We start from the raw sequence: 10,676 nt of genomic DNA, 5'->3' as shown, positions 1-10,676 counted from the left end.
TTTTTCTTAACGATTTTTATATTATATTTTTTAATAATAAATTTCTTATGTGTGCTCTCACATCTATATATACATACATATATATTCTCATTCATCAAACATATTTTTCAATATTACAATCATAGCACAAAATCAAGTTAATTTGAATCACTTATCCAACTCGAAAACCTAACCCAAGCTTAGAAATTCACAATTAATATCCAGAAATCATCCAAATAAAATCTTCTATTTAATGCCTATTTGATTTCGTAATTTGATTTTAAGATTTTAACTCTAATTTTAACTCTACTTACTACACAACAAAAGTCAATAACACAATTATTACTTTTTCATTTTTCTTCAATTTTTTAACCATTCAATTCAATTTTTAATAATAAATTATCTCAACTATTTATTATTTTTTCTACAATTCAACAATACAATCATTCATTTTTTTCAAGGATTCATTACTATTTCACACTTTTTCTCATAATTCAACATCACAATCATTACAAACCAATTATAATCAAAACTTAACTCAATTTAACTCTAAAATCAAACACACTAATAAAAAATAAATAATTAAGTCGCTCACATGCAATATACCGCTCATGCCGGCCGAGGTCGGATGCTCAAGACGACGGCGTTTCTTCCCGTCTCCGCAGTTATTACTCTCACTCTCTCTGGACAGAGCGCAGAAATACATAATAAAGAAAGGAAGAAAGTCTGCCCATTTTCGTCACAGACGACGACGACGACGACGACGGAGGAGAGAAAGAACACTCAGGCAGAGAGAGAGAGAGCAGCCACCGCTCTCGTGATTCTCACCGCCGATCTCATCTTCTTCCTCGAGCTGATAATCTCTCGGTACCTGCACTGTACACTCTCCATCTCTCTCTTCTCGCCCTCCGTGTGTGCGTTTTTCCCCTGCGTCTGTTCGTGTTTGCGCAGAGGAAGTTCAGGTGATGTTGTTGTCTGTGCTTGGGATTGGTTGTGGTTGGAAATGGGGAGACTAGTCGAATCGGAGTGGATGGATTTGTTTCTGATGAGAAATGAGGATGGATGATGCGAGATCTTGCTATAGGATGAGCCGTTGGCCTTGCATTTGCTGCAGTTTCTGCTGATTAGTTGATAGGCAGTCTCCATTCTAGTTCCTCAGAGCATTAGATCTCGTCCTGGACTTTTGGTGAAATTATCGGAGTGTGATATTGGATTCAGATATAGTTTCACGGGTTGATGCATAGTTTTACTTATGGTTAAAATTGAAGCATTGTGCTGTGATTTGATTACATTATGAGATCTAAATAACTGTCTCGTGTTATGGCAATTTAGCATAACCTAAGCTGGAAATCAGTTTGTTTGCTCTGTTGCATTCCCTGCTGTTCTACTTGAGCAAATTTGCAAATATGAGCATTGCAATATTTTTGGATAGAGAGAGGGAAGTATGTGATCTCACCCAGTCTGAACTTAGGTGGAAAGTATTCGATGGTTATCAGTTCTTCTCTGTTCCATTGCAGTGTGTTCTGCTGGGAAGGTACTGGAAATGATAACTGTTTTGACTAGCAGCTAGGTGATGAATGATGAAACTAATGTGCAAGATAATGCGCTGAACTATAATGTTTACTCTTTGTCGACTGAGATTTGGCCCGGTGGAGTTTGAATGTGATGGGACGGACTTCCAGTGGAGAATTTATCTAGCTAGTTGAGGGAGATAATTTAAGGAAAAATTAAGTTTTCAATGTGAAGAGTATATGGGAAACCATAGTGTAAGTGATATGTTGGAATGGCATCTGGTAGATATGTGATGAGAGAAAAGTAAGATATCATATGTGCAGGAAAGTAATATCAAGATCCATTGCAGTTTATGCAGGAGCTATATATTTACTATGCCAAATGTATATGCAGAAAGTGTGGATTGTTTTTTGTACAATTTATCTGCTTGATCTGAAAAATGATTCTCAATTGTTGGTTATTTTGGGAATTGCATGCAGACTTAACTTCAACCGTGCCCAATGAAGTAGATTTCTGTTGAAAACATATTTGGGCCTAGGCGTAAAGTTGAACTAATAAGATGGTAACAAGTGAATAGATAGCCTAACTGAATACTCAATGATAACTAAGCTTGATTACTGAAAATGGTATTTTTGATTCAGGAAGATTTGTTAAATAGTAAATTGATCATCGGAAGTGACTGACTGTAGGCTATTAAACTTCTTGGTAAATTGAATTAGCAATGGGTATAATAGAATGAGAGGACTTGTTGCTAGGTTCATATATGTATTAGGACTTGAACCCATGAATTTTCTTTAGCTCATAAACATTGAGATTGACTTTTATGTCTGATTTCTAGTAAATTGACATGAATTATGTTTCAGTTTATGGTATCACGCTTATATTGATTTTTTTTTTGCCTGCAGCCTCCCTAAGGGTAATGTCAGAAAAGGCTCTGAGAGATCACAACACGCTACCTGGATCTGACAGAAAACCTGAAAGTACAAATAAAGGAACTCTTATGAACAATTGCACCGAGAATGTGACTGAAAACCTTGAGGAACGTCAGAGAATAAATTCTGCCTCTTTGGTTTCTACTCCTGCAAATGGAAATGCGCCAATCAATTGTGGTGGAGAGGTTGGGACTTCAGAAATTGAATATATTGATTCTGAGAAGTTGACTGATGTGGAAGATGTTGATATAGCCCTCAAGGTATTAGAGAGCCTCATTTGTTGGTAAAAATTAGCTTTCTTGGTATTGATTGTGGCCTTTCATCTAGTATGTTAGATCTGCCATTTCATACATTGGAGAAGTTTTCTGCAGAAAGTCAGTATTGGCTACTACTTATGAGTATTTCCCCTTTCACTGCTTATTTCAGACACTCTTGGCTGGACTAGATTCTAAAGATTGGCTACTGGTATGTGATACTCTGAATAATGCTCGACGATTAGCATTGTTTCACAAGGAAGTCATGCTTGATGTAGTGTAAGTCCTTGATTGCCACTCTTTTGATTCTGTTTTTATTCATTTTGAATCTTCCAGAGCCATTTATTTTGTCTCCACTCCATAATGTTCAACATATTGCTCTACAGGGGAGACGTCATCGCTTTTTTGGTGAAATCCCTGAAGAATCCAAGAAGTGCAGTTTGTAAAACTGGAATCATGACATCAACAGACATCTTCCATGCTTATAATGATCAGTTGATTGATTTTTTGGACCCTCTGGTAACAAATCTATCTGCAGTTGACTGCCGCACTTATTTGCTTCTCTATTATGATACTCAACCTTATATCGGTTATTTCTTTTTTCTATCACTCAAGCTGGTACAGCTTCTTCTCAAGTCTTCCCAAGATAAAAAATTTGTATGTGAGGCAGCCGAGAAAGCTTTAGTAGCAATGACCTCCTCGGTGTCTCCAACATTGCTTTTACCTAAGTTGCAACCACATCTTAAACACAGGAATCCTCGAATTCGAGCAAAGGCATCAGTGTGCTTTTGCAGAAGTGTTCTGCGACTGGTAAGGCAAATGACAAATACCTGATTTATTTATTCATTTGTTTGTGTCCTTATTTTTACTTGGTGATTTTAGATGTTCATGCCTTTTGAAGGCTTGCGTGATTCTTATGTGCAGGGGATTGAAGGAATAAAAACATATGGAATCGATAAGTTGATTCAAACAGCAGCCTCCCAGCTCAGTGACCAACTTCCCGAATCTAGAGAGGCTGCCCGCACCCTCCTCTTGGAACTGCAGACTGTGTACGAGAAATCTCATGACCCTGCTCCATCTTCGTCCGACCCCCCTGAAACAAGCTCTTGGGAGAACTTCTGCCAATTAAATCTGTCTCCTCTAAACGCACAGGCTGTGCTTCGTGTGACCAATGCTGCTCGTGAGGGATTCGTCTTGGGTTCGTGACACAAGCCTTCCATAAAATGCATGTACAATCATCACCGACCTTTTCTCTCCCTTTTTACTATCTTATATGAGCATTTAGCAATTGAATTCTCTCTCAAGAAAAATGAGTCATTCTTTTCGTCCGCCATTATTGTAGATCTTTCAAAACATCAAGATGATTTTAATCGCTGCTGAGGTATTCCATTGGTTAGCTTCCTGTAATATTCTTAGCTTGTATGATCTGTTTCACTTTCGTGGGTGTATTGGTACCTTCCGCCTTTTTTGCCATATCTAGTGCGATAATATCTTTTCACTAGTTATTCGATTTATGAGAATCCAATATGTGCATCTGTTTGTCGAGGATCACACTGATAACAGGAATTGATCGATGATGCCTGGACTCAATTAGTGATTTCTATGAACAGGTATGCCTTTGCTTCTTATACCAGTAACCGCTTGCGTTCAGAAACTGGTACATTTTCTGCTTTGGTCCATTTTTAGAATGCAATACATGTTATCTGAAATGTCGATGTGCGATATTACTGCTTACCTTATCTTCGTTATCGAGCCCCATGATTGAATTTAGCTTTGAGAGGTTATCAGACATCAATGAAGCTGGAACATACTACTCAGATGAATCAACATCTAAGGGATTGCGACATTCCACGACATTTCTTTGACCATATTGAGGACCATTTTCGTGGATCTTCAACCTTGTGACGGTGTACGTTGACCCACGAGAACACGGAAATGGATAAATGTGAAGAACAGTTAGCGCTGAAAGAACTTTCGATAAGAATTTCGTTAATCCCGAGTTTTTACTGATAAATTTGGCCTATCTACTTGATAACCGTAAGAGAATTCTAACTAGTCTCTACTTCATTATCCTGCTATCTCTGTTCTCATTCAGTCATCGGCTCATAGTCATTTAAACATCATCATCATCTGGGTGAGCTGCGGTGAAATCGGGCTCATCTGGTTTGAACAGCTTTGGCATCCTCAGGCTTGAGGCAGCAGCATTGATCGTCTGAACCTTCTCGATTATTCCTTTCTTCGTGTTTGCTGCGAACTTGGAGGCCAAGATTGTGGCTCCAAGTTGCTGTGCATAGTTCGTGTTATCTTCTGATGATAAACCATCGCCAGTCACCGCGTCCTCGTACCTTCCATCGGGCAAACCCTCGTCATAGATATAGTAACTGCCGTTCCCGTTCGGGTTTCCACCGTAATACAAGCTCTCCTGTCGGGTCAATTCCTTGACCAGCTTCCTCTTCACAAACCTTCTCCAAGCAGCTTGTATGAAGCAAGCAGCCCATGTCCTCCATTGATGAGAGTAGTACCTAAAGGCATGCTGAAGCTTCTTGCTATGGAGCCTCTTGAACTGGTTAGCGACATACTTGAGGTCCTCGGCTCTGAGGGCGAAGGCCTCGACCTCGGATAGGGCCCTCACTGTCATTGTCGAGGAGGGCAGGTTCAGGCTGGGGTTTGGCATCAGGGCCCACGTGAGCAGCTCCTCACCACAGAAGTCGCCAGGCCTCAGGATGATCGAGTTGAAGAAACCCGACCTCCCCCCATCCGTTGTGGAGCTCTCTAGGTGACCCCTGATAATGAACAACATCTCGTTCACTGGGTCGCCTTCCCGCATGATGTATGTGCCTTGGGTGCTCAGAGACGAGACCAGGCGGCCACAGATCGCATCGAGGAGCTGGTCATCCATTTGCGAGAAAAAGGGGACCTATACAATGAAAATATACTGAAGAAATTGAATTATCTGCAGGGAGTTGATTAACATCGAAAATGTCAGTAAGTACTAGCATACATACGCGCCGAACAAGGTCGAGGCAGAGATGCCGCTGAATCTCCCTGCGGAGGTCCAGGGGCAACAATTCGAGAATTGACTCTTCGTTAACTCCTCTCGTGGTGAGCCATTTGTACTGGACAAATCGACGAACTCGCTCCTGTAAAGCCGGAGGCAACTGCCTGTGCCTCATCCACTCCTCCATATCTTTTCTCTTCACCCTCCACTCTTCCACCCTCACCATTATAGATTGCAAGTAGGTCTTCCATGAAAACAAGAAAGGCAATATGAAAACCAGTACACTAGTAGGTAATTTTAACTTAATTCCGAAATCGAAGAAACCGAAAGGACTTAAATGCGTTACCTGCATGTTGCCGATTAAGAGCGAGAACAGAATCAAGCCCATAATGCATATGAAGATCGCGAATAACGTCTCCCCGAGATATATTGTTGTGTCCAAGTTTTGTCCATATGAGCTTCAATGGAAGTACAAGAGATCGAAAACATATTATGTATGATCAATTGAGATTTACCAAGTCTATTATTCGGTTTCAGATCTAAGGAGCATACCTTAGGTTCTTTAATCCCCACCAGAGACAGTACAAGTATTTCACAATGAATCGAGACGAGGCAACTTGATTAGTAAAAGCGTCCTCAAACATTCCGAACTTGAACTTGATGGCTTTATTCCGAGGGTCACAGTTCTCGAGAACGTGAGTGAGGTTCAACCAGTACTGCCGTTCTGGCTGATTCATCGTGTCACAGTCCAAGAAACTGGGAAGGCAAGATATGACATTCTCCTTGTCACACTCTGTTTTCCAGCACTTGAACTGGCGCCCAATTGATAGAACGTACCAAGAAGCTCCGAATACCTATGGAATCAGAATACCAAACAGAAAACATTGCTGTTAAGAACGAACGCAACAACATAGATGAGAATCAGCAACAAGTTGGTGGCTACATTTTCAATTTATGACAAAATGTTCTTACAGCCAGAGTCACCATTTTGAATTGATTGCTCGAAAATGCTGACTTACGGCCTTTATCAAATTAGTGTAAGAGCTTACATGGCTCGCAAGCATGTAGAGGACTAGATTGTAAGCAGCTCCTGTCCAAGCTGTCTTGGCAAAGACCCCAGTGTTCTTCACGATCTTCTGATGCAGCGGGAAGATGAGAAACATCCTCGGAATGTACTGGATAAGAACGATTAAAGCTAGCGTGTTGTTTGATTGATCTGCTCTCGAGCTTTTCGTCGCAGGAATCACTAGCCAGTTAACAATCTGCACATGACAAGCAAACATCATCATCCACATGCCAAGGAGGAAGAAACACAGCTATGCATAACCAACCACATTTTTGCGGTTTTATGCCATACGAAAATCGTAATTACGAGGTCTTGAGAAATGTTTTTATGCGAACGATATGAAAATTTGTCATGTCTAATTTCAGTTAAATGTGCTGAGAAATGTTGATTATCCTTCGGCTATTGTGTTGATGTCATGTCGCCACTACCATCACCAGAAATTATGTTTTATAGTTATAAGTACTAGTCCTGAAAATGCAATAGAAATCGATCACATAAATTCGACCAAAATTTTGGGTTATTAAGTTACCTGTGGCAATGGAAGTGTTGCAGCAAGATCGATCACGAAATCGGACCTCATATAACGGTGGGCGATCTCCTTTGCATCCATGACCAGCTCGCCCCGCCCGAAAACCCTGGAGTTAGGTGCAATGAAGGCTGTCCGGAACTTCATGATCATATGGAGGAGGTAGAAGAGGTCGGTAATGGTGCGGAAGACCGTGACAAGGATCTTGAGGTGGGTGTCGGTCTTGAGGCATGCGGGCCCGCCTATAACCGGCAGGAAGAAGTAGAGCGGGTCGATGAATAGGGCGACGAGGCAGGTCAAGAGGAAGATGTGGTTCCAGAGGATGACAATGTCGCTGTCGGGCTCGAGGATCTTGTAGTGCCATAGGGTGTGGAGGGACGAGGCGGCTGCAGCGGCTGTGTCAGAGGGGCGGAGGCGGAGTCGGGTGTGGTGGCGGCGGCGCTGTAACTCTCGGAGCTTCAACGTGGATGTGTGGATTATCCTATTCATCTTCCATGGCGGAGACCCGACGGATATCCGCAATGAGGAGGAGCGAGCGTGTGATGGACCTCGGCGCGGCCCGAACAATTCGAGATGTAGGATGTGGCCGTGAGATTGCAAGAAGAGATTGAAGGAGGAAGGAGACCAAAACTTAGGACGGGGAGAGAGAGAGAGAGAGTTGGGGGAATGGGATGGAGTTAGTTTGACGTGTCCTGTTTATAGTTGAGATTTTCGCGGGAAACTGAGGAAAGGGCATGGACCTCGGCCTTTGTCGTGACTATTATTTGAAAAGACGACTTTTTTTTCCCTTTTCTTTATTAATAAATCTTCCAAAGAAATTTTTTTAAAAAAGATTTTTCTTCCTTTTTTTTTTCATGTGTATTTTTTTCGTCAATTCTAACAGTTGGTGCGAAAATTTTTCATACCAAAATCGACTGTCATAATCGATAGTCTTCTTAAACGACCCATTTCCAAACGGTGATCAAAGTGCAGACGGTTGATAATCGGCTGTTATAATTGAACCTACTCTTGAAAGTCTACTAACTTATTTGGGTCGGGCTTAGGTTGTCATGTTCTGGGAAAATGGACGTGCCATCCACTTTAGTTTGATGATCAATTGTTAGCTCTGTCCAAACTGGCAGAGACTGGGTAAGGGGACACCCGAACCACTCGCATTGCTTTATGCTCGAGATCGAACGGCACCACCAATTGTTCGTTTGCAGTTCCACGTTATGCATTAATCCAATCCAAGTTTTGTTGAGGAGACCGTGAACTGGTGCAATGCATCATCCGATATTGTCTACTCGTCACATAATAGTATATGGTTGGTCATTCTACATTGGCCCTATTCCGTTCGGCCCATAAAGGAAGCCCAAGCCCAATAAGGTAAAATGTGGCATAAACTCCTGAGCAATTAATTAAAAAAAAAAAAAGCAGCACATGATTCTCGTCAGAGGAACTGAACGAAAAACCATATAATCAGCAGACCAGACCCGATTTATTCATTTAACGATGTCGCTAACGAATAATTAAGAGATTACTGGTGATTCTTTGGATCTTTATATATATATATATATATATGTATGTATGTATTATTTAGTATATTTCTTTATTGAAAATTTCTGAAAATGCCGTCCAGTTCATGCAAAAGATTCTGACACCAAATGAACTTCGGATAATTAGGATGTGATCAAACAAAATGGAACGCAGCATAGATCTTTTAATCAGGATCTACTTACAGTAATTATTGACCCAGAACTGATGATATAGGCTGGGATGATCAGTAATTAATTAAAATATTAGATTTTTTATTATTATTATTTTTTTTTATGTGATCTGACTTCTTTGGGTGGGTTACATGATCCGACGGGCATCACTCCACACGATCGAGGACGTATTCCTCGATACCATCTGTCGGGCACAGTATCTTCTCTTATTATTTATTGAAAGATATATATACGATTTATAGTTCCAATCATCGATATTTCACAAAGCAATTCGATCACTCATTAATCTACATAAGCCGTGATACAATTGGCAAGCTGCGGTCCATGTCGACAGGTGTCTGATTCGCAGGAATTTAGTTCAAGTCGAATATTAAGCTGATGATTGACATTTCGCCGATATTCCATCAAAATATAATCATAAAAGGTTTTGGGGTGTATCGTTTTTACTCCAAGGAGAAAAGGACCACAAAAAAGAAAAGGAAAAGCGACTCTTCGAAGCAACCGGGGAAGGACGAAACCGACGAAACACGAAAGAAAAACGATAAACCTGACTGACTTATACTTATCTAGTTAAACATTATAAATAACGTCCCAGTCTCTCAAATCCTAAGCAGACATGTTAATAAAGTTTGAAAGAAAAATCAGTTGTAAACTGATAACACTGAATGAGAAGGGGAGCTCAATCAAGCCGTCAATGGAGAATGGGTTGTCCCGCTCAGAGAAGAATCGAGACACATATATATACATGCATATATAATGGGGACCTAATATTATTACTAAAGCTGATTGCTATGTCTTGTTTTGGCTGCATGTGATGTGTTAGATGACACTTGCAGTTCAATTAGTAGCAAGCCCTCTCCCACATTTTGGATGGTTCCACGAATTCAGAGAGTGCTATTCGCCACGTTCATGTTATGGGTATACGGACTAGACTTCTTTCCCGTCACATGCGCATATATAGATTATCCAGAACCGTGAAGAGAGGAGAGTAGAGTTCGAATCTTACTTGAATACCTTGGGATTTAATATTTGAATATAAATGACCTGCTTAGAACTCGTATATATCTATATATGATGGGAACCTTATAGATACTTTAATACTTATTTATACATAGGGAAGCACTCGGGATATGGGGACGGCGAATATAGGGGAAAATACAGATTTCGATTTAGGAGTGTATACATATATTATCGTTAACGGTTAGAAAATGATACGTATATATATATATATATATATATATATATATTTATAACTTCATGAGTGCCACGATGCATCCATGTATATACAAATATTATATATATATATATATATTTGCTCGAATATATACAAATATATATGTTCACACCAATTCTGTCCTTTTCATATCTATATCTATATGTTGAAATTATTAAAAGCTGAGGCGAAATATCAAATCGTGCCATGGAGAATGAATGAAACATTGGCCGTTTGATTTGTAAGTTTGATTTTAGAATCATGATTTTGATTTTAACTCAACACACTACACAACAAAAATACACGTTTCTCAAGTCAAATTTATAATCTCATCTCATTTGTCCTTTTTTCACAATCAAAATTAAAATCAAAATCAAACTTATTTTAACTCTAAAATCAAACGCACCACGTTAAGTGCCTATTCATATGCTAACCAATATATGCAGAACACTTGGCATAATATTGTAATAACATGTCGTAGTTCATTAAT

The 10,676-nt window shown here is 40.0% G+C and overlaps 2 protein-coding genes across 3 annotated transcripts; one reads left to right on the top strand and one right to left on the bottom strand.

Moving 5' to 3' along the window:
• The first annotated feature begins 669 nt into the window (after positions 1 to 669).
• On the top strand, positions 670 to 4,197 carry LOC116215389. Of its 2 annotated transcripts, none has more exons than XM_031551084.1 (6): positions 670 to 857; positions 2,397 to 2,683; positions 2,850 to 2,956; positions 3,064 to 3,196; positions 3,293 to 3,487; positions 3,602 to 4,197. In XM_031551084.1, exons 2-6 carry the CDS (start codon positions 2,411 to 2,413, stop codon positions 3,881 to 3,883), a joined length of 990 nt encoding a protein of 329 aa, XP_031406944.1. In that variant the 5' UTR covers positions 670 to 857; positions 2,397 to 2,410; the 3' UTR covers positions 3,884 to 4,197. The 2 variants fall into 2 exon arrangements, with proteins under 2 accessions (XP_031406944.1, XP_031406945.1); XM_031551085.1 differs by having other exon boundaries at positions 706 to 846.
• A 450-nt stretch (positions 4,198 to 4,647) lies between these two features.
• On the bottom strand, positions 4,648 to 7,924 carry LOC116215388 (cyclic nucleotide-gated ion channel 18). Its single transcript, XM_031551083.1, has 6 exons — positions 7,271 to 7,924; positions 6,725 to 6,937; positions 6,228 to 6,529; positions 6,022 to 6,133; positions 5,683 to 5,919; positions 4,648 to 5,594 (listed from the first exon to the last, which is right to left on the bottom strand). Exons 1-6 carry the CDS (start codon positions 7,754 to 7,756, stop codon positions 4,791 to 4,793), a joined length of 2,154 nt encoding a protein of 717 aa, XP_031406943.1. The 5' UTR covers positions 7,757 to 7,924; the 3' UTR covers positions 4,648 to 4,790.
• Positions 7,925 to 10,676: the final 2,752 nt, after the last annotated feature.

The sequence above is a fragment of the Punica granatum genome, chromosome 7 (assembly GCF_007655135.1).
Source record: "Punica granatum isolate Tunisia-2019 chromosome 7, ASM765513v2, whole genome shotgun sequence".
Taxonomy (NCBI): domain Eukaryota; kingdom Viridiplantae; phylum Streptophyta; class Magnoliopsida; order Myrtales; family Lythraceae; genus Punica; species Punica granatum.
Note: the sequence above shows the minus strand (reverse complement) of the source record. Positions and strands in the feature narration are given on the sequence as shown.